The sequence below is a fragment of the Cnephaeus nilssonii genome (genome assembly GCF_951640355.1).
Source record: "Cnephaeus nilssonii genome assembly, chromosome: 15".
Lineage (NCBI taxonomy): Eukaryota > Metazoa > Chordata > Mammalia > Chiroptera > Vespertilionidae > Cnephaeus > Cnephaeus nilssonii.
The window spans coordinates 9,865,341-9,892,793 of record NC_137086.1 but is presented as its reverse complement, the minus strand read 5'-3'; the positions used below and the strand labels follow the sequence as shown (position 1 = coordinate 9,892,793).

The following is a 27,453-nucleotide window of genomic DNA, read 5'->3' as shown; positions in this document are numbered from 1 at the left end:
CGAAGGCAGCGCCCCTTAACTCAGGGGAGACCGAGAGCTGAGATGGCCTGGGGAAGGGAGCTGTGGGTTTGTATGGCATCTTTCAGCCACGTTTCTTAGCCTCTGGGGAACACACTTCCAACAACTGCCACTACCTGGAGGCGTGGTTCTCGGTTCTCACAGACACGGAACTCAAACGGTAAGGGAGGTTTATTGCAGGTGCTTTTCTCAGACCCAGGACAGCTCCCGAGCGCCTCCCGTGGTCCTCACCCCGACGACGCCTGCTGGCAGGTGGCTTCCTCCACAGCAACCATCCTCTGCGTCCTCCTGGCCCGTCAGGGATCAGGGCGTGTGCTCCGTGGCTGCCAAAACCTTGTGACAGTGCACAGAAGAGGCGGGTGTGGAGTGGGGATGCGGGGCCCACAGAGCAGAAAGCTCCTGGGCTGAGCTGAGCTGACCGCCTGAAGGGCAGTCCTCCCGCCCCAGCTGAGTGGCCCGCCCAGCAGGCAGGGCTCCCACCTGAGCCTCCTGAGAGGCCGGCTCGCTGCCAGAGCCCGTTACCTCCCGGACACGGCCGGTGAGTGAACGCAGGGATCAAAGATGGCCCGAGAGGCTTGTCCTGAGCCTCCCTCACTGTCTGGATTCAGAACCATGCAGAGATTTGGGGGCACAGCCAATCCTATCGTGTGTGATATTATTTGTGGACCCCCCCCCCAACATGGTCCTGCACCAAGTTTAACGAGTACCTTACGATGAGAAATCTGCTCTCTATAAACACCTATATTTCTATACATTTTACACTTTAGGGTTTTTACTTTACTCTGTCAAGTTTACTACTTGAATTTAGTATATGGTCCTTCGGAAAACTTTCTATCCTGGCTGAATTATGAGGAACAAAACGCTGAGCCTGGCTTGGGTGTGACGAGCGGGAGATGGTAGAGATGGTAGAGGTGGTGCAGAGAGAGGAGGGCACTCAGGAGGGAGCTGGGAAAACCCTCCAGTCCACCCACCAGAGGACACCCCCAGGGCGTCTGCCTCGGCCTCTCCTGTCCTCTCCCTCGCCTTGCTTTGTCTGAGGGTTTCGGGGGAGTCCACTGCCTCCTCTCTCCCTGAAATCCTGCCACACACAGAAGCCCCCAGCTGCCCAGGTTTTGGTATCGGCAGTCCCTGCCTGGTGCCATGCACCGGGAACTTGCCCAGCTCTCACCGCGTCCTGGTCTTCCCTCCGCTCTGCCTCCAGGCTGAGGCTCAAGGAGGGCCTTTCAGCCTTGGCCTCCTCGCGACTTGGACGCTTTCCCTGCTGAGAACGGAGCCGTCCTTTTTCCAGCAAGCATAGCCCTTCGTTCCTGTAGGGAGGAGCCAGAAAGGAAAGGGTCCCCTCAACGATCAGCATTTAATTTTTTATTTCAGTTGGAAGTGGATGCGTTCGATATGAATGTGCATATTTTTTATGAAAAAGAAATCCAGATAAGTAGCATGGCCTAGCTCCAGTCTTATTTTCACCTGAAACCTCTCTGCTGTTTCACCAGCTGAGCCCGTGTCCTTCAGGGGAAGGGACCTCTCACACGGCCGCCCCTGGGCCTTCCCTGGGCAAACGTACCTTCTCCACCCGGATCAGATCTGGGTGCCTCCCTTATTTGCGGAAGAGAATCTCAACTTCCTCCTCTTTCTTCCGGGGGGAGTTCATAGACTTACACCTCTAGGCTAAAATATAAGCCCCTGCGTACTTCAGCAATGCAGTGTTTTCCTTCCTGTCTGGGGCTCACTGTGCGAGAAGAGGTATTTGAGGACAAAACCCCTCCTCCTTTTATAGCATGTACAGGAGTGAAACAGGATGAAGATGTCCGTTACCCTAAAACCGGGCCCACATAGGTCTGTATAAGACCATGGCGGTTAGGGACAGGGGAGGAACTTACTCTTTTGGACCCTAATATACAAGAGTGATTCTGGGTCATTCCGTCTCTTAAGGCTGCAGTTACGCGTGAGTAGGGCTTAGTCCAATACTCCCTATTACTTCTCAGTGTCAGGTCCCACGCCCCACCCACAACAGTCATCTTTAAATCACTAAGCCCCTCCCGAGGCAATGCTGGCCTCTCTGCTGGACACGCCAGCATCATGCACCTCTGATGCCCTCGGCTCCTGCCACATGTTTATTCATCAAGTTCGGAGCCTCGGCGGGAAAGGGGACGGGAACCTGCTACAGCTCCCCTGGGGGCTCTTCAGGAATAGACGGCGGCAGGCCGGCCTCCTGAACCGCTGCGTGCGAGCTCATCTTCCTCCGGCCTTGACGGAGCCTCTCTTCATCAACAGCTTTATGACGTGTGCCTTACACACCATTTGAAGCGTACGCACCAGTGGTGTTAGTGTATTTACAGAGCTGTGCGGTCACCACCACGCTCTATTTTATAACGTCTCCATCAGTCCCAGACCTCATGGTCCTTTACAATCACTCCCCACTCCCAACCCCAGCCCCGGGCAACCAATAATCTATTTCCTGTCTCTATAGATTTACCTCTTCCAACATGCCATATAAAGAGAATCAAACAATAGGTAGTCTTTTGTGATTGCCTCCTTTCACTGAGTATAATAGTCTTGATGTTCATCCAGGCTGTATTAGAACTCCTTTTCCTCTGAATTGCCAAGTAGCAATTATTCCCTGTATTAAATGCACCACATTTTGTCCATTCGCCAGTTAATGAGCAACACTTGGGCTGTTTGCAATTTGGAGATATTGTGGCGAGAACACGCACTCGGGACAAAGTCTTTATGTGAATAATGTTTCCATTTCTCCTGGGTAGAAACCTAGGAGGTGAATTCCTGGGTCGCATGATAATCTAATGTTTAACCTTTTGAGAAATTGCCAAACCGTTTTCCCAAGTTACTGCATTATTCTACATTCCCTCCAGCAATGTCTGGGGATCTCATAACTTAATCAGATAGTTAACAGGTTCCGTAACCATGTAGAGAAATATCTTTCCTTTAACTCCATCACCAGTTTCTGGAGCTGACTCCCAGGTTACACGCAACGTAGTATGTACCACTTCTCTGCTTATAACACCTCCTCCCTCTGGGTACCCAACTGTAACAGCTACTACCCCACAAAACTAGTCCAACATCACACTTTTACTGTCCAATTCAAGTCACTTTTAACTTACACGAGTCATTAACCATTTTTTTCTATGTCTGTGCTGTCATTTTTGAATGTGTTAGCTACCTGTTCCTTAAAACCAGGACAAGCTGAAGAAAGCTGCCACCGCACCCAGGACCGGGGTGGGAGGTGCCTGGGGTCGTGCCACAGGAGCCTGGCACCGGCCTCGGCGCTGGCTTCAGCACCGCAAAAGGATGGCAAAGGGTGGACACACCGCCAAGCACCTCAAGTGAAGGCAGAGCCGAAGAATGGCTGTCATCCACAAATCAACAAACGACAGGTGCTGGCGAGGATGCGGAGAAAAAGGAACCCTCGTGCACTGCTGGTGGGAATGCAGACTGGTGCAGCCACTGTGGAGAACAGTATGGAGTTTCCTCAAAAAACTAAAAATGGAACTCCCATTTGACCCAGTGATCCCACTCCTAGGAATATATCCTAAGAAACTGGAAACACCAATCAGAAAGGATAGATGCACCCCTAGGTTCATAGCAGCACAATTTACAATAGCTAAGATTTGGAAACAGCCTAAGTGCCCATCAGCAGACGAGTGGATTAAAAAACGGTGGTACATCTACACAATGGAATACTACGCTGCTATAAAAAAGAAGGAATTCTTACCATTTGCAGCAACCTGGATGGAACTGGAGAACATTATGCTAAGTGAAATAAGCCAGTCAATGAAAGAAAAATACCACATGATCTCACTCATTTATGGATAATAAAGAAAATTATAAACTGTTGAACAAAAAGACAGATACAGAGACAGTAAAGCATCAAACAGAATGTCAAATTACAGCGGGAAGGTTAGGGAGAGGTGGGGGAGATAAGAGGGACTTGTATGCATGCATATAAGCATAACCAATGGGCGCAAAACTCGGGGGGGTGAGGGCATGTATGGGAGTAAGGGGGGGCAATGGTAAGATATGTACACATATAATACCTTAATAAAAAAATGAAAGAAAAAACAAAACACACCAACTCATTGGCACTGAAATATAAATGTAACCAGTATCCAACCCGGTTCTCTGATCTTTGAACACGATGACCCTGTCATTAAACAATGTGTTACAGACTTAAAAAAAAAAAAAAAAGGAAGAGCCGAGCCATGGAAGAACAGGCTTACTTGCAAAGAACTGCTTTTTCTTCTTCCTGGGATCCCCGAAGATGAGGAATTTTGACCACGTGTTTCAAATCAAAACTGCTAACATTAAAATTGCTTTTCACCTTCAACCTTTAACAAGATAACATGTGTGAGGATGTTGGCAAAAACAATACTGGTTATACCCTTTCAGAAATTATTGTTAACCTTTGACGCTACGTCTATTGTCTAAAACAGCGGTCACCAAGCGGTCTGTGAGGTCCGAAAGGTTGGCGACCGCTGGTCTAAAATACCGTTACTTCAAACTTGTGTGACGTCTTAGGCATGTGAGAGTTGCTGAAACCAGGACAGAGACTGGTTTACTCTTTACTGAGAACCTACTTGGCGAGGCAACGTTTACAGCACGCCCGATCCACTGGGAGTGTATACTCCAAGGTAAAAAGAGGCCACAGAGATTGTGTCGCTTATAAATAGAAAGTGTGTTTCCAAGAGAGACCTAAACACTCCATCGCCCGGGCCACCTTGCCATCGGGAGGCAGATGGGTGCCCTAGACGCCCGCAGTGTCGCCCCCACTCAGGAGTGGATTGGAACGTCGACACTGGCCCTCTGAAGGGCAACCATTCGCTGGCACGGCTTGTAGCAGAGCTGGCGTGGCTCTGAGGCCGCCAGCCGGAGCCGCCCCTGCCTGGTCCTGCAGCTTCCGGATCACAGACAGCGCTCCCCTCCACCTGCCAGTTCTGCACTGAGACTTTGGGTGTTGTTCCTGAAACCAGGCCCTGTTTCTTAAGGCCTCCCAATGACTCTGTGAGCAGTATACATCCCCCAAAAAAGGAATCGTTTTCTGGTATGGCTTCAGTGGCGTGAAACCAAGAGTCCTGGCCATTCTTCTATCTGACATACTCAGCACACTCAGCATGCAAACGGTCACACACCAAAACTCATGGAAAGGGTCCGTCTGGTCTGACTTCATCAGAATGAGTTTTCCCCAGAAAATGTGGACTTTGACATGTTTTGAGTAAAACAAAAGAAGTGGGTATAGGAAAGATCTAGATTAGCACATAAAGCATAATTAATGACAAAAGTGTGTCCTATGTTAATATGTCCAAAAAGGGCATTCAATCAAAAAAATCACAAGACATGCCAAAAAAGCAAGACAAAAAAAACAAAAACACACACACACACTCCTTTGAGGACTGGGTTTCAGGTCTTTTTGACAGTCAAACAAAAATTGCAAGAAATGCAAAAAAAAAAAAAAAAAAAAAAAAAGGCAAAATAAAATAACCCACTGTCAAGAGATAAAGCAATCATACCCTGGCTGGTTTGGCTCAGTGCATAGAACGTCAGCCTGGGGACTGAAAGGTCCCAGGTTCAATTCCAGAGGTGCCCAGGGGCGTGCAGGAGGCAACCAGTCAATGATTCTCTCTCATTATTGATGTTTCTATCTCTCTGTCCCTCTCCTTTCCTCTCTGAAATTAATTTAAAAAAAATTTTTTTAAAAGAGAGATAAAGCAATCAGCAGAACCAGATTCGGAAATGACCCTAATGTTGGGACTATCAGAGATTTTAAAATAACTATGAATAATGTGTTAATATAATGGAAAGGTGAATAATATGTATGAACAGATGGAGGGTTTTACAATAAATTAAAACTATATTTAAAAAAATCACATGGCCCGGCCAGCATAGCTCACTGGTTGAGTGTTGACCTATGAACCAGGAGTTCACAGTTGATTCCCAGTCAGGGCACATGCCCGGGTTGCGAGCATGGTCCCTGGTGTGGGGTGTGCAGGCGGCAGTCAATCGATGACTCCCTCTCATCATTGATGTTTCTATCTCTCTCTCCCTCTCCCTTCCTCTCTGATATCAATAAAAATATATTTTTTAAAAAATCAAATGGAGCCCCTGCTGGTTTGGCTCAGTGGATAGAGTGTCAGCCTGCGGACTAAAGGGTCCCAGGTTTGATTCTGGCCAAGGGCACATGCCAAGGTTGTAGATTTGATCCCCTGCAGTAGGGATCCTGAAGGAGGCAGCCAATCAATGATTCTCTCTCATCATTGATGTTTCTGTCTGTCTATCTCTCTCCCTTCCTCTCTGAAATCAATAATATATTTTTTTAAAAAAACTAAAATGGAAATACAGAAATAAAAATCATCACATCAGCATGGAATAATTCCTCTGATAGGCTCTTCAGCATAGGGGGCACAGCTGAGGAAAGACTCAGTGAACTTAAAGATAGGTCAGTAGAAATTGTCTAATTAAAATACAAATAGAAAAAAAAAGAACAGTATCTAAGAACTATGTAGCTATGGGACAATATCAAATGCTCTAATATACGTATAATTGGAATCTCAGAAGAAAAACAAAGAAAGAATAGGATATAAGAAATATTTGAAGTGATAATGGCCTAGAATTTCCCCCAAAATAATGAAAGACATCAAACCACCGATATAAGAACCTCAGAGAGCCCTAAGTAGGATAAAAAGAAAGAAAAGGGGACAAAACACCTAGACACATCATAGATTAGCTAATGAAAACCAAAGACGAAGAGAAAATCTTGCAAGTACCCAAGAAAAAAAAGAAACATCACATGCAGAGAAACAAAGACAAGAATTACAGTAGCCGAAACCGGTTTGGCTCAGTGGATAGAGCGTCGGTCTGCGGACTGGAAGGTCCCAGGTTCGATTCCGGTCAAGGGCATGTACATTGGTTGCGGGCACATCCCCCGGTGGGGGGTGTGCAGGAGGCAGCTGGTCGATGTCTCTCTCTCATCGATGTTTCTAGCTCTCTATCCCTCTCTCTTCCTCTCTGTGAAAAATCAATAAAATATATTAAAAAAAAAAAGAATTACAGTAGATTTCTCATTAAAAACCAAAAATTTAAAAATAATAACAATGACAAAATTTATATCACTATCTCAAGAAAAACTTTTCTAATCCCAATGAGTTCCATAATTTCTACAATATTAACCATTACCTGCTCCTTTTGCAAAAGTCACTTTCTATGTAGCTTGTAGACAGTTTAAGCCACTCATTTGGAGTCATAAAGCACCTTGAATTAGAAAGTTGTGGAAATCTGCAATGCAGTTTGGCCTTCTCAACCTCTTTAAATTCTTTCATTGTATGTATTTTGCCTGCAAGGAGATTAGCAGTATAAATTACCACCGTTAAATGCAACTGTCATTGCTCTTGACTTATGAAATCATGTAACAGTTGGAAACTACGTACCAGTCTCACACTGAAGAAGAGTTCTTTTTTCTTCATCTTTGTCATATTGTGCCTTTTTCAAAGGGTCACGAAATGGTGGGATGGTAACCTACAAAAAAAAAAACATTTCTTTGAGGACTGGGTTTCAGGTCTTTCTCAGTCTATCCTAAACATCCATGTATGACCCTTATGCTAGAAGAATCAAAAATACAGTATCTACAGCCCTAGCTGGTTTGGCTCAGTGGGTAGAGTGTCAGCCTGAGGAATGAAGGGTCCCGGGTTCTATTCCGGTCAAGGGCACATGCCTGGTTGCCTATTTGATCCACACTAGGGGGCATGCAGGAGGCAGCTGATCAGTGATTCTCTCTTATCATTGATGTTTCTATCTCTTTCTCCCCTCTCCCTCTCTGAAATCAATACAAATAAATAATAAAAGAATACAGTATCTACAAATAATGGCAGTCTAACCATTATATATGTTTAACACACTACAAAGAGAAGGGAGCATTCCGGTACATCTCTTAGTAAGGCCTTCCAATCTTGTTAGTTCGTTTCAATAGTCTCTCCAGATCATTGTGGCTATTCTAGATACTATACCCAAACCCAACAAGTGGTAGTTTCTTAGAGATTAGTTATAATGTAGAATCTGAAACCATATCAATGAATTATTCAAACTCTGCTACATTAAAGTCCATTGGTCTGTCTTGAACTTTGAATGGATCTTTTATCCATGTCATGAATTGATGGTTTGAAAATGATCAGCTCTGTGAGTTATGTGAGATCTTCCAAATGTGAATACATTTCATTATGCAGTAACCACATTTACTAATATTATTACCCAACTCATCAGTGAAGCCTTTGAGTATTGGAACACTGTCACATTCACTCTGATTGCTCCAAAATTCACATTAAAAGCTCACATTGTATCACTGGCAACAAATACTGTCTGTTGTTTTTGAAGTGACAGACTCACTTTGCTAATTTTCCAGAAAATGTCTGCCAAATGCCAGAGATTTAATAACCATAGTTTTGTAAGTCGTTCTTTCAACGAAAAATGGTGTTCCATGAAAAAGATCAACCAGTCCAGCTCACAATTCCAACAATCCCACTGCAGTTCCGTTCGCTGCAGTGCTGCTCGCTGCATACTGCCCATCCCATGCTATTAAAAAGATGTACTCAAGATCAAGATTTGATAAAATTAATAATTTTTACTGTTTGAGCAAAGACATTCTTCAGTGAAACTGATTTTTTTTTTTTTTTTTACTGTGGGTGCATGGCAATGAAGAATATAATGACTTCCTGTATAATTTGGTAACACTGACTCAAGCTATTCTAAAGAAGGCACCAACAGTTTTATGCACCATTGCTCTTGTACCATCAGAGCAAATGTCAACACAATGAAAAGGGCAAAAACACTTGGCTCTATTATGAAAAGATATGGCCTAATAGACCCCAAAAGAGGTTTCAGGCTCTCAGAGGTCTATGTACTTCACTTTGGTGCTCTAACCTCAAAGTGCTCGACTTACCTTAAGAGGTCACCTGCCAGCTGCATTTAGAAAGGCAGCATCTATATATATATATATATATATATAAAAGGCTAATATGCAAAGTGTCCCCTTGGGAGTTCGACCGGGAGACTGGGAGTTCGATCGCTCGCTATGACGTGTGCTGACCACCAGGGGGCAGTGCGGAACAAGGGAAGGAAGGCCCCAATTGGCCCTGATCGCCGGCCTGGCCTAGGGACCCTACTGTGCATGAATTTCGTGCACCGGGCCTCTGGTGGTAAAACAACAGAATGGAGATTTGGTATCAAAGAGATCTGGTTTCAAATCTCAATACTCCCCCATCCTAGCTGTGTTACTAGTTAGTATATCTAAGGTTCTTATTCTAAACTCTCAGTTTAACTTTCCCCTATAATAATGGGGAAATTATATACACACAGACACATACTCCAGCTTGGGAGGAGAAAAAATGACCTGCTTTGCATGCAAATGCCAGCAGTTTAAAATGTCTATGACTTAAGGTAGGTTTTAAAATTTTGTTTAATAATATCCATTATTAGCAAAAGTATGCAAATTTATACATTCTGAAGAACAATTTGGTAATATGAATCAAAGTTAGGCTTAACCTTTAACTCAGCAATTCTGCTTCTAGCAACTTACTGAAAAAATTAAGAAATAGTTACAGGAATGTTCATCACAATGTTATATATAACAGCAATAGGTCAAAAAACAATTCAAACATTTAAAATGGAATATGTCAAAAAAAAAATGATGGCTTAGCAAGGTACCAGATATGGTTAGAAACACATCTATGCTATTTGCAGCTGTGTGACCTTGGATTAGTAACCTAACCTATCTGTATCTCACTTGTCTCGTCTGTAAATTGCCTGACATGGTAGCAGTGAAGATAAAAAAAAAAGAAAGAAAAAAAAAAGTTCTAACATTTAGAAGATCCCTCAGTGCAAGATAGCTGCTACTAAATTCCATGCAATTAGCAATTATTAAAGTTATATATCTACATATGTTGACAAAGGTGCAAATCATAAACTATTAAGGAAAAACACAGGTTACATAACAATGTATGGTATAATCCTATCCTTGTAAAATAAAAATGTGTGTTTACACCTATATGTAGAAAGAAGTCATGAAAGATACACAGAAAAGTGTAGAGGGCTGCCTGGGAAGGCACATGGGCAGTTTTCCTTAAATATCGTCAGCTGAACTCAGGGTGTAGGCAGAGCCACGCCCTGGGAACATGCTTCCCCAATGAGGCTGGACATGTTAGTCAGTCCTGACTTCATAGCAGCCCAGGTGTCGGCAGGGGCGGGACTAGATATGTAAATCTAGAACAGGGGTCCTCAAACTTTTTAAACAGGGGGCCAGTTCACTGTCCCTCAGACCGTTGGAGGGCCGGACTAGAGTTTAAAAAAAACTATGAGCAAATTCCTATGCACACTGCACATATCTTATTTTGAAGTAAAAAAACAAAACGGCAAAAACACCCGCATGTGGCCCGCGGGCCGTAGTTTGAGGACACCTGATCTAGGCCTATAAAAATAAACGCGCTGCGTGGCACGGGTCGTCGGGGTCATCGGGGTCATCGTCGTCGTTGCAGCCTCTCTATCAGAGAGAATGGATGGCGTCCCACCCAGCTCCCAGCTATAAATCTATTTCTGTGTCTTCTTTCTTTATTTCCATTATTTCTCAATCCCTGGCCGCCTCCACTTAGAACCGGTTCGTTCATCTCTCTTTCCAAGCGGGAGGTGGAAAAGGGAGATCCCGCCATGTCTGGCCCCCGCCGCATCAGGCCCCCGCAGAAAAGGGCCAATGAGTTCATTCTGGGTGGTTTTTAAATTGTTTGACAATTGATTTTATCATGAAAATGTGTTACTTTTGTAACAAATTTAAAAGTCTATGAAAATGGTAAACATGACCTATTACCCAATCATGATACAATATTTTCAAATTTTACAGAGGTTTACTTTAATTGGGACTTCGGCTTTCTTGTTCCTTTCTAAGACAAGGAGGTGGGAAACTACTCTTAAGATGAATGCATTCTTAAGAATAGGGTTATACCATACATTAAGAAGACAACTCACATATCAAAAAAGCTAATACCTAAGCCATAACACCAAAGTTAAAATAAGAAATCCATCCTACCTTCAGAAAATTCAGGTCCTCTTTGTTTCTGTAAAATGGGTCATACTCCTTTGGATCATAATGCTCTATAAATGCATTTCCCTGTAGGAAGGAAATAAGCCACACATAAGAACAAGAGGTGCACCATTCATTCTGAGCACAACAGGACTCGAGTCAAACACACAAACCCATTTTACTGCTTCTGAGTGGCACCAACAACAAGTGTAAAAGGGAAGGGAAGTCCAATCCAGGTTCTAAATTAAATTTAATGTATCCAAGTAATAAACACTATAGTGATAGGCAAAATTCACTTAAAATTTGTAAGATCTTAATAAAGAATTTTGGAACACTAAAACATTTGTGAATTTGTTTTTTAATGCCTACTAGTCAAATATCTCAGATCTCTTAAAAATGGCAAGAGAATATACATATTTTATAGCTTTGTAAATAATAGAATTCCAGGGGAAAAAATATATATGTTCTGAACCTAGAGTTCAAAAATTTTAAAATTGGTGTATAAAATTAACAATTACCTGAGTACAACAAAGAAAACTGATTCTAATGTACACATTTAAATCCAGAACTAACCCTCCTCCTCCATCTGTTCCACATGCCCTGGATTTAAAAGTAGTGTGTGCTGTAATAAAATACAAATGACTCATATATAGAGTGGGGAGGGGCAGGCTGTTTGAATGATTATGAATAAAGATAACCATCGTTTTTAAACCAACTGGGGGGGAAAAGTGTCAAATGATCTCTCAATACCTTTTTATTGACGTATTTTAAGAAGGTATCTAATTCTCGGTGTCTCCGCTTTTTAATCTTCTTATGTGAACAAACTTTCTCCATGATTTTCTTCTGGAGAGGACCGGCCACATGGTCAACCCATCTTTTGTACAACATCTCTTTCCTTCTCGTGTTTAAGAAGTCGTGACGCTGTAAATACTTATCTAATTCCTAGTACACCGGGGTGTAAGAGATGAATATGTTATCTGAACTCTTTCTTGTTCTAAAATGTAAACTTCATTTCTATTCCTAAGAATAGCCCACAAAGTCATTCATTAATTCAGGCATTTACTTGGCTTCTAACTGTGTGACACACACACACTACACTGGGTACAAAGTTTCTGTTAGGGTGATGAGAGTTTTGGAAATAGATAGTGGCGGTGGTTGTACAAGTAAATATAACTTTGCTGAATTGTACACTTATAATGGTTAAAAATAGCAAATGTTGTGCTATATATATTTGACCACAATAGAAAAAATATTTTTAATTTTTTTAAAACATTCCCAAAGTGAGAGGCATTTCAGAGGGGCCTTAAAGAAGGAAGAGTTATCTAGGAAGAGAAGAGATGACAGAGAAAGTGGAAGAAGAATATTCCCTGGGGGGGAAAGAGACAAAGCAAAGAGACAGGAGTGTAGCACAGCCTAGTCCAAATGGCCTGCAAAGAAAATGCCTGGTTTAGGCTATAAACTCAACCATTCTCACAAAACTTCTCTTCATCAAGCCAATGAAATCATGTCATTATTGGGATCAACAACGTAACATTTAAAGTGGGGGGAAAAAAATAAAAGAGCCCTGAGAGCTTCCTACTTTGTCGGGATTACCCCTCCCAAACTTCAGGTCATAGCATACTTCAACCATTCCTTTTTAAATAACGCTAAAGAAAAGTCTTAAAAACAAAAATAGGTTACCTATCCCAGTGTTTAGTGGACATTCGCCTTGTCTTAGAATTAAACCCATCCTGCTATAGTTAGAGCCTTGTTCTGACCTAGATTTACATGAGTAATACTTGTTGCTGTGTACCAATAACAGCTCTCAAAGCTCTTAACAATACATAGTGACTCCATCAGAGCCCCACCAAGATGAAGGAGCAAGTGAGAAGGTACCTGTGGAAGAATCTCCACCAAGTATAGGAAAAAAGGAAGTCAGTTAAAGCAACCTCAGAGACCCCTTAAATCTAATCCTAGGGGCTAATGAGTGTTTTTTAATTTTATTTTTAAAAACTTGTATAATGATGAACTACATGTAACATGAGAAAAAAATTTAAATATATTTTTATTGATTTCAGAGAGGAAGGGAGGGAGAGATAGAAACATCAATGTTGAGAATGAATCATTGATGGGCTGCCCCCTGCACGCCCCACACTGGGGATCGAGCCTGCAACCCAGGCATGTGCCCTGACCGGGAATCAAACTGTGACCCCCTGGTTCATAGGTAGGCACTCAACTACTGAGCCACGCCAGCCGGGCAAGAAAAAAAAAAATGAATTGAAATATCCTATAGTCAATTCTTACCTTATTTATATAATTTTCTCTATATAATATTGATTTAATAGCTGCATTAATATCTTCTCTGGCAAATGCCTAAAATGACAATGAAATTTTGAAAGTCAAATCTCAAAATACAAATTATTTATACTATCTTGACTTACATTTTACATGATAGACATATCTCTGGAAAATTCTCTGTAAATCCAGTTTTCATACCTAAAATGATATCATAAAGTACTATTTAAAGAGTGTTTGAATCTTCCTGCTTTCAGCTAAACTCATTCTAGGGCAAAAATAATAATAATAACTATAATGACAGAAAGCAAACCCGAGATTGTCTTGATGGCTGGCAGGGAGGGAGGGCTTGCCAAGGACACCATGAAGAAACTTGGGGAGTATTGACTCCGTTCCTTCTCTTGATGGTGGTGATGATTTCATGTGGGTGTGCACGTTAAAATTTATCAGCCTGTACACTTTAAATATATGCAACTGATTGTATGTATATCAACTAGACCTTTATAACGCTGTTTAGAAAAAAATAACAATTTTTTAAAAAGCACACAATACGTATAAATTGTGTGCTTCAAGAGAAACTTTATAACTTCGTTATATTAGAAAAGGTATATAATCCATGACCCATGAGTCCACCTTGAAGAAGCTAGGAAAGGAAGAGCAAACACAACGGTAGTAAAAAAGGAGAGAATGAAACAGAAAACATAGAAAAAAAAAATGTTCCATTTCACACAAGCCAGGTCTCCATGCAACTACCCCAGTGTAAGCTTCAAGACGCCGCCCCCGGTACCTCCACAAAGGACAGTGGCTGCGGCTCCAGCCACTCTTTGGAGTTCTTGAGTCGGAGGGGCCGGTCAATGACCAGGTCATCGCTGTCTAAGTTACTCATTGCGGCCCCCACTGGCAGAGCCCCTGGGGAAACGGAAACGTCAGCCTCGTTGGAAATGGGAGGTCCCCACCTCCTTCTCCTGTTTCAGGACTGGTCCGCCCTGGGAGCACCGAGAGGAAGGGAACCTGAACAGCAGCCCCCACCCGCCCTGTCCCCGGCCGGGGCCTCCACCAGGGCTTCCGATCAGTCCCCAGAACCAGGGAGGTGCTCTCTGCCCCGGCCCGCGCCCCCCTAAGTCCCAGGCTCCCCACCTGCCCCTACCACACAGCCCCTTGGAAACAGGGGGGCACTGCAGCCGGGCCGCTGGGAGTCCCCCTGCAGCCGTTGTCGGACCCAGGGCCCGAGCTGCAGCGTTCTGGCTACCGGAGCCACACCCGCAGGGCTGCCCGGAGGAACGAGGGCCTTTCGGACAAAAACGTCCTTGTCGCCCAAACCGGTGTGGCTCCGTGGATAGAGCCTCGGTCTGCGGACTGAAAGGTCCCAGGTTCGATTCCGGTCAAGGGCATGGACCTTGGTTGCGGGCACATCCCCGGTAGGGGGCGTGCGTGCAGGAGGCAGCTGATCGATGTTTCTCTCTCATCGATGTTTCTAGCTTTCTATCCCTCTCCCTTCCTCTCCGTGAAAAATCAATGAAATATATTATTTAAAAAAAAAAAAAAGTCCTGGTCCCCAGCGCCCCGCCTCCCAGGTCAGCAGTGCTGCGGCCCCCGCCCGCCGGGCACAGGAGGTAGGTGCAGGCCGCACCGGGCACCTCTCCGCCTCCCGAGACCGGCCGGACCTTCGGCGCCCTCGCCCCGCGCGGGGTCGGGCCCCACGGCCCCCGGCCCGGGAGGCGGCGGCGGCTGAAGGGTGAGCCCGGCGGGCCCAGGGCCTCCGAAGAGAAGGACGTTTCGCGTCGGCGTCTCGGGTCGCCGTGGCAACGAGTCCGCGCGGCGCGGAAGCGCACGGAGGACCCGCCCCCGGGCCGCCGGCTCCCGAGCCCCGTGCAGCTGCGGCGCCGCCGCCCCGTCGGGCGGGGCAGGAACCTGGAAGCCCGACGGGCGGACGTGGTGGGCAGGTAGGTCCAGGTTTGCAGCCGGAGTCGGAGCGCTTCTCGGTGACGGCCAGTAGCTGGCACGTGGCCTCCCGCCCCGCCTGCCCCGCGTCCGTGGACGGGCGGCTGCCCGCACACCCGCCGGGCCGAGCGCTGGGCTCCTGCCCCGGGGGCTTCCTGCCGTCCCCCCAGCCCACAGCGCTGGCATTACCCCCTCCACCGCCCTCCGTCCCGCTCGGGGGACCCCTACATCCCCCCACACACACACCTGTGGCCCAGTCCTCGCTGAAGTGAGAGGCCGGAGGGGGGCGCCTGTCCTCAGGGTCCCTCAGAAGGACGAGTGTCTGGATTTGTCCTGATGAGGACCATCCGGGAATGTCATGTCGCTTTAAGTAGCTGAAAAGTGTGTTTAGACCTGGAGTGTCCATAGTGTCCCCATGCTGGTCAGAAGGGAATGCGAGGACTCACATGTCATGTAGCCCGCTTACCTGGTTCAGTGGCTGCCCTCCCCAGCAGACGTTTGTTTTTTGGTTTGTTTGATTTTTCTAAATATTTTTTTTTATTGATTTCAGAGAGGAAGGGAGAGGGAGAGAGAGAAAATCAATGATGAGAGAGAATCATTGATCAGCTGCCTCCTGCACGCCCCACACTGGGGATCCAGCTGCAACCTGGCATGTGACCTGACCGGGAATCCAATGGTGACCTCCTGGTTCACAGGCCGGTGCTCAACCGCTGAGCCACGCCTGGTGGGCTGTTTTTGTTTTTTGTTTTTTTGTTTGTTTTTTTAATCCCAGATGATTCAGATGCAAACCACTGACACCGCTAGAAAATGACGACTTGTGATTTTCCAAACTCACTGCATCACCTGCTCTGTGTGAACTGTGATTTTCTATGATTCTGGGATTTTATGTTCCTCTTTGAGTTTAGGTGGACACTAAGTGATGGACTGCCACTCTCCTCCTAATGCTGATACTGAAACTGTCCGAAGTGTCTCAGGGAGATCTGCATTCACAGGTCTTTACAAGGCAAGTCAGAGCAGATCCTCTAACTGCAGCCGCCCTTTTCCAGCTGAGTGAGCGTAAGCCGTTTGCAGGACTTCCTACCAGACTCCCTGCGGCGCCAAGCATGTGGACAGCGCAGCCCGTCCAACTCCAGGAGCGGATCCTGCGTGGAGCATCACCAGGCTTTAGTGTAAGAAAAATGTTTGGGTGTAGAGTTTTAAATAAAAGTTTTTTTAAAGTTTGGGAGTAAGAGATTTAAACAGACTTTGTCTGTAAAGAGCCCCTGTAAACATTTTAGGTTTCCAGCCCATATGGTTTGTGTCAGGATGATACAACCACCTGCAGTTGTAGTGGGAAGCAGCCATAGACAATTCATGAAAGAACAGGTATGACTATATTCCAATAAAACTGTTTCAATATGTTATTATTTACTCGAGAGAGAGGAAGGGGGAGGGAGAGAGAGGGAAACATCAATGAGAGGAACATCCATCAGCTGCCTCCTACACACCGCCACGGGGGATCCAGTCAGCAACCTGGGCATGTGCCCTGACCGGGAATCCAGCCTGCGACCTCCTGGTGCATGGGATGGTGCTCAATGACACTTTATTTATGGACACTGAAATTTTAGTTTCATGTAATTTTTACAAACCACAAAATATTATTCTTTTGCTTTTCCCCCTACTACTTAAAAAAGTAAGAAACAGCTGAAACCGGTTTGGCTCAGTGGATAGAGCATCGGCCTGCGGACTCAAGGGTCCCAGGTTCGATTCCGGTCAAAGGCATGTACCTTGGTTGCGGGCACATCCCCAGTAGGGAGTGTGCAAGAGGCAGCTGATCGATGTTTCTCTCTCATCGATGTTTCTAACTCTCTATCCCTCTCTCTTCCTCTCTGTAAAAAATCAATAAAAATATATTTTAAAAAAAAAAGTAAGAAACATTCTTAGCTTGCAGGCATACAAAAACAGATAGTGGGCCACGTGTGGCCAGACTGCCAGGCTGCTGACTCCCAGACTGTTTAACCTCTGCAGGTGATGCCCAGTGATGTCCAAACACTTGTGAATGGACTCACCAAGAGCCCTTCGCAAGCCAGAAGAGAAGGACTGTATTTCAGGGAAAAGGACTACAATGTGTCCGGCAGATGACTGTTCCCTTTATGGTAAGTACTGAAGGTTTGAAGAACCTTAAGAAGAGAATTTGATTTCAGTTTTCTGTGTCCCTTCTGATCCTGACTGTACAACAGACGTGGCCCGTTACTGCAGTGGCAGTGTTTGCAATGTCTGAGACGGCGCTCTAGTGCCAGGCGAGCATATGCAAAAGCAAGCACTAACCGGGAGCCCGGTTTTGAGAAATGTTTGTTCCTGAGTCTATCAACTAAACCTTGCCCGAACTGTCTCTCTCCCCTACAGTCCATCCTCATATTCTACATCCTTCTTTACAAAAAAAAAAAAAAAAGTGCCCTAGCTGAGTGGCTCAGTTGGTTGGAGCATCGTTCCATACGCCAAAAAGGTTGTGGCTCCAATCCCCGGTCGGGGCAACTGATCAATGTTTCTCTCTCTCTTTCTGTGAGTGTATGTGTGTGTCTTTCTCTGGCTCTCTCCCCCTTCCTCTCTGTCTAAAATAAGTAAAACATATCCTCAGGTGAGGATAAAAAACATGATATCACCCTGTGCTCAAAACCTCTAGACTTTCTGTTGCCTATAAGGGTTTAAGGAGATGAAATCACATTTACTGGAAGCCCCATATTATACTTCGGCACGCTTCCTCCACATTATAAACTAGGTAGTCTCATTGTACAGACGAGGAAACTGAGGCTAAGAAAGATTAGATAACTCTTCCACGGTCATGCAGCAGAAAACGGAGGTGCTGGGATTCAGGTCCGGAGCTGTCCAGTTCCAAAATGTATTACCTTTCTCGTTGGGATAGAGATATATTACCATCAATTGGGGAACTTTTTCAAAATACCCATGCTGTCATGACAACAGTGTGAAACTTTGTGAGTAAAGACAACTAAATTAGTGGAACAAAGTCCAGAGTCCAAACACAAACGTATGAATATATGGCAGTCAGGAAATGGTGAAAAATAGGGCTGGAGCGTAACTGCTTGTCCTGTGATTAGAACCAAGAGAAGGAAAAAGAAATTCTTTTTGCATATGCTCTAGTGCCAGGAGAGCATATGCAAAAGCAAGCACTAACCGAGAGCCCGGATTTGAGAAATGTTTGTTCCTGAATCGGTCAACTAAACCTTGAGGTCCCTGCATGGACAGAGCAACTCCAAGGCTGATATCAGGCCCAGATGCAATGATAAATACCCCCTACCCTAGCACTGACCAAGCAGTGGAGACAGGACCCAAACTCCATCGGTCACCATGACTAAGGATTTTTGTCCTATACAGGGCGGGGCGAAGGAAAAGGAATCCCTGTGAGCCAGGCAGGCAGCTCGTTGGTATCTGCCGCAGTCTCCTTCCGTGTCTACATGTTTTTGAATAAAGATTTAATATGGAACTGGGAAATTATACCTATGAGAGTGGAGCTTAATAAACGGTATAAATTGAGTTGTGTTTAGGTTTTCATGTAAACTGAACTTTCTAAAATTTTTTGGAGTCGCATGAACACTCTTTTGAAATAGCAGAAGCCTCTACTTCTATTAGTAAGGAAAGCAGTAGTTCATTCATTCTTCCGACAAATACTCACCAGTCTACGATGTGTGAGAACTATTTTAATAAATCAGGAAAGCACAGCTGGTCAGGATAGAGTCTCCGCCTCCCGGGCCTCTGTGCATGCTGTCCCATCTTCCTGAAATGCCCTTTTCTGTTCCTGCCTCTTCACATCCGGTTGGCAAATTCCTAAAAACCATTGGAGACCCACGGGAGATCCTAGGCATCTCTCCCCTGTGCTGGGTATTTATGCATACCTTGATTATCACTGCCATCATAGTTCTTTGTCTTCCTAGACTGTGAGCCCCTGGAAGGCAAGAATTGTGTGGTAATCATTCTCCTTTCTCTAGTACCCGAGATGGTGTCAGATGTGCAATAGGCGATGAATAATACGTTTGATGAACAAATAAATGAAAGGCCCCTGCCTAAAGAATCAGGGAAGGCTCCGGAGAGCTGAATCTTAAAGGGTTAATTGAGAAATTAGGTGGCACCACAGAAACTATATATTCTTTCTTTTTATTTAGAGTCTCACATTTTTAATACTCCCATTGTCCTATTGTGTATACCCATCACACACAAAAGTGGTTCTTAACTAGCAGCAATTTTGCCACCCCCACTCCCACCACCACCACCCCACCCCCCGCTCCCGGGATATCAGGCAATGTTTGTAGGCTTTTCATGTTTCTTGACTTGGGGGGGTGGCGGGGGGCGGGAGGTAGAGGGGGGAATGGAGACCAAGGATGCTGCTAAACATCCCACAGTGCACAGGGCAGTCTTTCACAACAAAGAATTATCTAGTCCAGAATGTCAATAATGTACAGCTTTTAACCAGCCCAAATCATCTCTTCAAGCAGCATGGGGGGGGGGGGGGGGCGGGGGAGGGGAGAGGCAGAGCACTTCCTTCTCCCCAGGAAAGAGGTGGGAGAGCAGAAGTGATCAGGACCTCAGGACTGCTTTTACTTTCCCTTTTCCCCCGATGACTCCTCTCTCAGCACCACACTGCTTACCCATCCTACTCGGGACTCCAGATGCCTGGCCACAGGCAGGGCAGGATGCCAGACCCACAGTGCAAATGGGCTAAAAGCCTGGCCTGACTGGGAAATGGACTGACGTGGGGTCTAGTTCCCTAGAGAGAGTGAAGCTTTCTCTTCTTTCAGCGAGAGCTGGGAGCAGCATTTCCTGCCAAACCCAGAGAAAGACTAGTTTCCAGAGACTCCAAGGAAAAGGAAATCCTATTTGCTGTCACCAGCTTTGCATTTTAAAGAGGGAAGGAGGAAACGGAAGGGAGGGAGAGGGCTGGTCCTGGTCTGCCCCACCCCTCGCGCACTGCCCCGCTGCCCTGACTCCAGGTCGACAGTTCGCTGCCAAGCTGTCCCAGGACTCCGGGTTCGGGTTCGGCTCTAAGGATCCACAGAGATCACAGGACCACGCAGGCTGTCTGGAGCCGCCGAGAGTTCTGAGCAGGTAACTCACTGGGGCGCCAGGCCAGTGACCGGCCGGCGGGATGGGGAGGGGGGAAGTTTGTCCAACTCCGAGGGAGTGGAATTTGCCTCGTGCTCTTCTGTGTTGTCCTGCTCTGCAGCTTTCACCCGGTAAGACCATCCCTGCTTCATTCGCCCTGTCACAGTCCGCGCCCTCTGTGTGGGGTCTGTCTGGATCAGCTGGGCCCTCAGAGGAAGGAGGGGGAGAGGGGAGGCAGACCTCTCGGAGATGGACGAGGGGCCCTGCAGCTTGGCTGAGGGCGCTGTGCTCCTGTTACCGCACTGAAGGGCTCCGTTTGCCTGTGCGCCTAAAGTCCAGAAAGACACAACAGGAGTTTGCAGCCAGGAAAGTAAGGATTCATTAAGGAGATGGCACCGTGCCCAGAGTCACAGGGAGTTCATGCTCAAACCTGGCTCTCTGATGGTTTCCAGGGGATGAATAGGAGAAAACCCATTAGTCATGGTGACGGAGTTTGGGTCCTGGTCTCTACTGATTGGTCAGTGCTAGGGGAATTGATCATCGCATCTGGTCCAGATGTCAGCCTTGGAGTTGCTCTGTCAGATTTCGCAAGGGTTTGCTCTGCATATGATCCCTGCATCCGGTCCTGATGGGTGGTGAGTCAGGCACTAGGTGAGATCAGTTTGAATCAAAGCTAAAAATTAAAAAATAAAAGGCCAGATGCAAGAAAATAAGGTTTCTGGGCAGTTCCACCAGGGACACGCTGGGTGGGGACTCCAACTCGCAGGGAGTGGAATTTGCCTCGAGCTCTTCAGTATCTCCCTGCTCCGCAGCATCCACCCCGTAAGGCCATGGCTGCTTCATCCACCCTGTCCCAGAGTGTGTCCTCTCTGTCGGTCCGCCTGGACTGGCAGGGACCTCAGAGGAAGGAGGGCCCGGGTGGGCAGGGGGGGCAGACCTAGAGGAGACCTGGCAAAGGAATGCCAGTGGCCGGGGCTGGCCCGCAGGGGCCCTGCATGGGCTTGGGCGCTGCATTCCTATTATCAGACTGAAGGGGTCCATTTGCCTGCACACGTCAAAGCCCAATAAGACACAAACAGGAGTTTGCAGCCAAGCAAGTAAGGATTTATTAAGGAGATGGTGCCATTCACGGAGTCACGTAGCTCATGCTCAAAGACCTGACTCCCCATGACTTTCAGGGGGTGGATTATACAGGTGGGGCAAAAGTAGGCTGTGAGTAAGCGAAACAGAGTTTGTTCTTGTGTCACTATTTAATTATTGCATTATTTTCCATATGAACTCTAATCCTATCTTTGCTCCACTTGAAACCTACTTTTGCCCCACCCTGTATAGGACAAAAATCCTTAGTCATGGTGACCAATGGAGTTTGGGACCTGTCTCCACTGCTCGGTCAGTGCTAGGGTAGAGGGTATTTATCATTGCATCTGGGCCTGATATCAGCCTTGGAGTTGCTCTGTCCATTATTGAAAGTGATTGTCCTGTGGGATTGTCCCACTTTCCTGTGTCCAAAGCTAAAACACAACTGAGGCCAAGATGTTATGTTTCCCTCTGTCTCAGTAGTCATAGACCCAGGACCTTGCTCCTAAGACTCCTAGTAGTTAAACAGAACGTCATTGTCCTGGTGGCTTAAAGATTCAGCAAAGGAGAGGTTGGTGGGTGGGTCAGGGCACTAGGTGAGGCCAGTTTGAGTCAAAGCTAAAAACTAAAACTAAAAGGCCAGGTTAAAGCAAATAAGGTGTCTGCCCTAACTCCTGGACGGCCCTCCTGAGGCTCCCTGCCTCGCTGTGCTCTGTGTCCTCAGGAAACATGTTAGCCGTGCACTTTGACCAGCCGGGAGGACCAGAAAACCTCTACCTGAAGGAGGTGCCCAAGCCCAGCCCAGGAGAGGGAGAAGTCCTCCTGAAGGTGGCAGCCAGTGCCCTGAACCGGGCCGACATTCTCCAGGTACTCAGGGGCCAGGGCGGGACTCCAGAGCCTCCAATAAACATTCAGACCGATAAGGAGTAACCTAGGGCACTGCCAATAACACTCATGGTGAGGTTATGCTGGGGGTGCCGAGTCCTGGAACCATAAAATCTCCTTTGTTTACACAAAATGCAGGGATACAGTATTAGCAAAGCAGAATTCACCCCGAGTTAACCCGTAGTCTGCTCAGGCTTCCAGAGAAGGAGAAGGGGTTTACAGTTTGTTGAGCAGGGGTGTCTGGTAGGCCATGCTCTATTCATTTACTCCACAGGCAACCTGGTTTACCATTTGTATTCTACAGGTAAAGAAACTGAGGGTCCGAGAGGTTAATTATCCAAGACCACAACACGAACCATCCCGGGAGCTGTGATTAAAATTGAGGTCCTTGTGGCTCCAAAGTCTGCTCTCTTTCCATTTTGAGGGTCCCGGAGTGGGCAGGGAGCAGCACTCAGAATTTCTGTCTGTCCGCTATCTGAGAGCTAAACTGGACCAGCTGGATGGATGGTAGGGGTATTTGAGAAATGTACACCAAAATCACCGGGGCATTTTTCCAAAATAAACGTGACTGGGACCCAGGCATTTCCCTGCCTAGGCCTCAGTTTCTCCATTTGTAAAACAGGGTTTAGATGAGAGAAAAAGCTAAGGATCTTACTAATGTGACATCCACTGATTATGTGATCTACCATCTCTTACTTGTATGAAACAAATGATCTCTCCTCTCTTTTTTCCTACATTAAAAAAACCTGACTTTATCCTCAATTTTCTATCGGAAAAAAAGGGAGATGGCTATTGGAAGAGGGCAAGGATGGTGACACAGATTTCTGATCATGCTTACCACTTAGTGTAATTTACTCTCTGCAGAGACAAGGACAATATGCACCACCCCCAGGAGCCAGCGATATTTTGGGAATCGAGGCATCTGGACACGTGGCAGAGCTGGGGCCTGGCTGCCAGGGGCACTGGAAGATCGGGGACCCAGCCATGGCTCTGCTGCCTGGCGGGGGTCAGGCTCAATATGTCACTGTCCCTGAGGGGTTCCTCATGCCCATCCCAGCAGGACTGACTCTGCCCCAGGCTGCAGCCATCCCAGAGGCCTGGCTCACCGCCTTCCAGCTGTTACATCTCGTGGGTGAGGAGCTTCCACACCCCACCCCCTGCTCCATGCTCACTCCATACAAATGTGTTCAATTCCTTCCTGACTTAGTCACCCCAAAACCCAGTAGTCCTCCAGGGCAGCTTTGTCCTGTCCTGGCCACTGAGCCACACCCAAACCCAGCATCTCACCCTACTGTATCACCTATAGGATCAGGTCCTCATACCATGTTAGCAATGGCTTGATAGTTGAGGCTGAAAATCACAGTTATCAGATAGAAGGCCTGAATAGCACTGGATGTGCGCATCTCCACACTGTTGGCCACCAGTCACCCCAGCTTCTCAAAGTCATGCTGAGCTTCTCTCTGGGAGCCCTAGTGCAGCAGAAGGAGCCATCCAGTCGACTCTTATTCCTCCCCAGTCCCATTGAGGCCAGCCAAAGGTCATGTGAGGGAGCCCGAGACCTTTAGGGAGCTCAGTGTACCTAGGAAGACAGAATGTGCACAAGAATTAGACAACCATAGAGTTCAGGAGGGTGGCTCTGTCTCTAACGACAAAGCTTGAGGTGGGAAAAGTTGGGGTGGGCAAAGGTGGTCAGGGAGGGCTTTCTGGAAGAGAAGGGTGGCTAGAGCTGTGATGGACAGAGGACAGCCACAGTGACCTAAGACAGTGTCTTTCACTTTCTTAGAAAGAAAAGTGAGATTGGCTGCTCTGCTCAGACGTGAAGGATGACAATTACCACTTGTGAATAAACGAGGCTGGGACTAAATTGTGGTGGCTTTGAATTGCAGGCTGTATGGACTTGATACAAAAAGTCAATTGAGAGCCACGTTACATTCTGGGGACAAAGTGGCAATGAGAAGTCCATTTTAGGAGGAGCCTGGTGGCTGGTGTGTAGTGCCTGGATTAGTGAGATCAGCTGGAGGCCAGTTTCAGCTTCTGGAGGTGACAGTGGGAATGGTGGTTATTCTTACTCATTCAGGTGTAGGTCAGAGATATGTGCTTTGATGTTATTTCAGGTAAAACAAATTACAGGTGGGGCTGCTAATAACTTGCAAAAAGGTGTTTTCCACTTTGACCAGAGGCAATAAGAAAAAAAGAACTATCAATATGTTCTCTAAAGAAAGCAAGACATTTGGCATTTAGTTGTCCCTGGGCCAGGTGACCATGGTAGAAGATGCCTGTGTGGACAATGTGTAGCAGTTCAAAGTAACGAGCATGGTTTCTGTACTTCTGTCACAGGAAAAGTTCAGGCCGGAGACTCTGTGCTAATCCATGCAGGAGCAAGCGGGGTGGGCACAGCTGCCATCCAACTCGCCCGGATAGCTGGAGCTATTCCTCTGGTCACAATTGGCTCCCAGGACAAGCTTCAAATGGCAGAAAAACTTGGAGCAGCTGCTGGATTCAATTACAAAGAAGAGGATTTTTCTGAAGCAGCGATGAAATTCACCAAAGGTAAACAACAGCTTCTGCCGCTCAGCAGGAATATCAGAAGTGATTACATAAAATCCTGGCCAGCCTCAAGGCCAGTGCTCTAGATCTGTCTGGCCTCTGCTAAATGCACAACAGCTGCCCTGGCCAAGTTCTGGGACTCTAGTGTAGGACCTTTGAAGACAGTTTGCATGTGCATTCTTGTGATCTGGTTCACATACATTTTAGAAACTGGATAATTAATCACGCAGAGTTGGCCCAGAATGACCCAGGACCTCTTATTCCCAACCAGCCGTACACAGTGTGTTGAGAGGAGACATGGGGCAGAGACCAGTTGGGAGGTGGTCATAGTAGGTAGTGTTTCGAAGGTAGTTTCCTAAGTGGATGAGCCTCTGTGTTCCAAAGCCAAATCTGAATATTTCTGGCACTTCCCTTTCCATATGAGTCAAAAAGGAGAGATGACACTAAAGCTACAATTCAAACAACCCAGTGCAGAGGCTTCTTAACTCAGGTGTGTACTACCAGCCTGCCCTATGGGCTGGAGTGGACCTCCCCGGTTCTGTTCTCACTCATGCCCAGGTGCCAGTGGGTTTTCTACTTATGTGGGGGTTGGGGAAGATACCAGAGCATGGGGTTGCCCCATTTCCCTCTTGGTGTGGCTTGAGATCATAAGAGATGAACTATTTCAAGCACGGATGGCAGAGTTCAGCTACCTAAACTCCATTTACAACGTTTCTATAAGCAGTGTTTCTAGTTCCAATGTATACGTTTACCACTTGTGCCTGTATTTATTTATAGCCACACATCCACAAATATACTCTGGGAATATTATTTTGCATCAAGCCTTCTGTGTCTGACTAGCATAAATTGTGTTTCCTGTGGAAGGTGCTGGAGTCAACCTTATTCTAGACTGCATAGGAGGATCCTACTGGGAGAAAAACGTCAACTGTCTGGCTCTTGATGGCCGCTGGGTTCTCTATGGCCTGATGGGGGGAGCTGACGTCAGTGGGCCTCTGTTGTCGAAACTACTTTTTAAACGAGGAAGCCTGGTCGCCAGTCTGCTGAGATCTAGGGACAAAAAGGTGAGAGACGAGTGAAAACTGTTACCCAGAGCAATGTGACTCATTTTCATAACCCCAGAGAAGGGGAGATTTGGCACATCTTAAGTTAGGGAGCCTGTGGAGAAACCTGCCCCTCTGTGGGTAAACAGTGAACCCAGTTTCACAGAACTAATTAACATTGGTCAATAGAAGCCTCAACATCTTAGAAGGAGGGTAGAAAACACTTCATAGATGAGACCTGGGGAGACTCTCTAACAAAGCACTGACCATATTTGGAAATACTTTTATTGGTTCCAAGACTGTTTTGCAAGGCAGAACTGTTCTCAGTATGCTAAGAAAGCCTCTTAGGTAAGGAACCCTCTACCTCAGCTGAAATCTCTGCGTGCCAGCTTTGGGAATGTTTCCCAGCATAAGGTTTCACATGACGGGGGGAGCAGAGCTGAGACATCCCTTTTGAGCTGAGTCTTTGTAAGACCCGTCTGTGGCTGCCTCCTATTTGAAATCTTTATTTTAAAAGTCCTTAGGCTGTCAGTGACACTTGTATTTTACTCCAGGCTGCAGCCCTTACCTGGTTACACATTTGGGGGCATGCACATACATGCTGGTAACGGAGGGGTTAGGTATCCCTGTGTGCTTTTGCAAATGGGTACACTTTTCAGAGAGACCACAAAGGCTAAGCAGGATGGGGGGTAGCAAGGTCAGGCTCTGTCCAGGCTGATGGTCTCTTTTCCGTATCTTACTTAGTACAAGCAAATGATGGTGAAGGCTTTTACGGAGCAAATTGTGCCCCACTTCTCCATGGAGGGCCCCCAAGGTCTACAGCCGGTTCTGGACAGAATCTACCCTGTGGCTGAAATCCAAGAGGCCCACAAGTACATGGAGAGTAATAAGCACATGGGCAAAATCGTCCTGGAGCTGCCCCAGTGAAGGAGGAGGGGGCACTCGAGGACAAGGGTGCCTCAGACCTTCCCAGAGCAGATCGGGTGAAAATTCTCTGAACGCAGGCAAGAGACGGGCTGCTACTCCACGCCCACCTGGAACCCACTGGGCCTTCCCCGGCCTCGTCCACTGATCTGTGTAAAGCTGGTCTAAGGAAATAAAGAGTGAAGGGAAGCCGGCTCTCTGTGCTTGGCGTGCGCGCGGCCGGAGGCCAACAGGGCGGGGACGAGGTGGGAGAAGGGATGGGCGGGGAGGGGAGGAGGTGGAAGGGATGGGATGGGCGGGGCGGGGAGGAGGTGGAAGGGATGGGATGGGCGGGGCGGGGACAATGTGAGAGATGGGATGGGCGGGGCGGGGACCAGGTGGGAGAAGGGATGGGCGGGGCGGGGACAAGGTGAGAGATGAGATGGGCGGGGCGGGGAGGAGGTGGGAGATGAGGTGGGCGGGGCGGGGACGAGGTGGGAGATGGGATGGGCGGGGCGGGGCGGGGAGGAGGTGGGAGATGAGGTGGGCGGGGCGGGGACGAGGTGGGAGATGAGATGGGCGGGGCGGGGACGAGGTGGGAGATGG

At 46.9% G+C, this 27,453-nt stretch overlaps 2 protein-coding genes across 8 annotated transcripts; one reads left to right on the top strand and one right to left on the bottom strand.

Moving 5' to 3' along the window:
* Positions 1-180: 180 nt before the first annotated feature.
* Positions 181-15,135, bottom strand: FAM228B (family with sequence similarity 228 member B). 6 transcript variants are annotated; one of them, XM_079791606.1, is made up of 10 exons: positions 14,991-15,135; positions 14,148-14,269; positions 13,370-13,438; positions 11,837-12,028; positions 11,093-11,173; positions 7,452-7,539; positions 7,201-7,357; positions 4,251-4,358; positions 1,187-1,325; positions 181-351 (listed from the first exon to the last, which is right to left on the bottom strand). In XM_079791606.1, the coding sequence occupies exons 2-10, from the start codon at positions 14,244-14,246 to the stop codon at positions 322-324; spliced, it is 963 nt and encodes a 320-aa protein (XP_079647732.1). In that variant the 5' UTR covers positions 14,247-14,269; positions 14,991-15,135; the 3' UTR covers positions 181-321. The 6 variants fall into 6 exon arrangements, with proteins under 6 accessions (XP_079647732.1, XP_079647727.1, XP_079647729.1 ...); XM_079791601.1 differs by having other exon boundaries at positions 181-1,325; XM_079791603.1 differs by having other exon boundaries at positions 181-1,325; positions 14,998-15,083.
* A 1,103-nt stretch (positions 15,136-16,238) lies between these two features.
* Positions 16,239-27,049, top strand: TP53I3 (tumor protein p53 inducible protein 3). 2 transcript variants are annotated; one of them, XM_079792648.1, is made up of 8 exons: positions 16,239-16,470; positions 17,309-17,436; positions 20,284-20,398; positions 22,197-22,339; positions 23,222-23,489; positions 24,695-24,907; positions 25,769-25,965; positions 26,689-27,049. In XM_079792648.1, the coding sequence occupies exons 4-8, from the start codon at positions 22,202-22,204 to the stop codon at positions 26,869-26,871; spliced, it is 999 nt and encodes a 332-aa protein (XP_079648774.1). In that variant the 5' UTR covers positions 16,239-16,470; positions 17,309-17,436; positions 20,284-20,398; positions 22,197-22,201; the 3' UTR covers positions 26,872-27,049. The 2 variants fall into 2 exon arrangements, with proteins under 2 accessions (XP_079648774.1, XP_079648773.1); XM_079792647.1 differs by lacking the exons at positions 16,239-16,470; positions 17,309-17,436 and having other exon boundaries at positions 19,854-20,398.
* Positions 27,050-27,453: the final 404 nt, after the last annotated feature.

Excerpts from the sequence above, each read along its gene's own strand:
- FAM228B (XM_079791601.1), bottom strand. The coding sequence starts at position 14,246 with ATGAGTAACTTAGACAGCGATGACCTGGTCATTGACCGGCCCCTCCGA. Across the intron at positions 13,439-14,147 it reads AGCCACTGTCCTTTGTGGAG|GCATTTGCCAGAGAAGATAT; the intron begins GTACCGGGGGCG and ends TTGTCATTTTAG. Across the intron at positions 7,540-11,092 it reads AGGACCTGAATTTTCTGAAG|GTTACCATCCCACCATTTCG; the intron begins GTAGGATGGATT and ends TTTTTTTTGTAG.
- TP53I3 (XM_079792648.1), top strand. The coding sequence starts at position 22,202 with ATGTTAGCCGTGCACTTTGACCAGCCGGGAGGACCAGAAAACCTCTAC. Across the intron at positions 22,340-23,221 it reads ACCGGGCCGACATTCTCCAG|AGACAAGGACAATATGCACC; the intron begins GTACTCAGGGGC and ends TACTCTCTGCAG. Across the intron at positions 24,908-25,768 it reads AGCGATGAAATTCACCAAAG|GTGCTGGAGTCAACCTTATT; the intron begins GTAAACAACAGC and ends TTCCTGTGGAAG.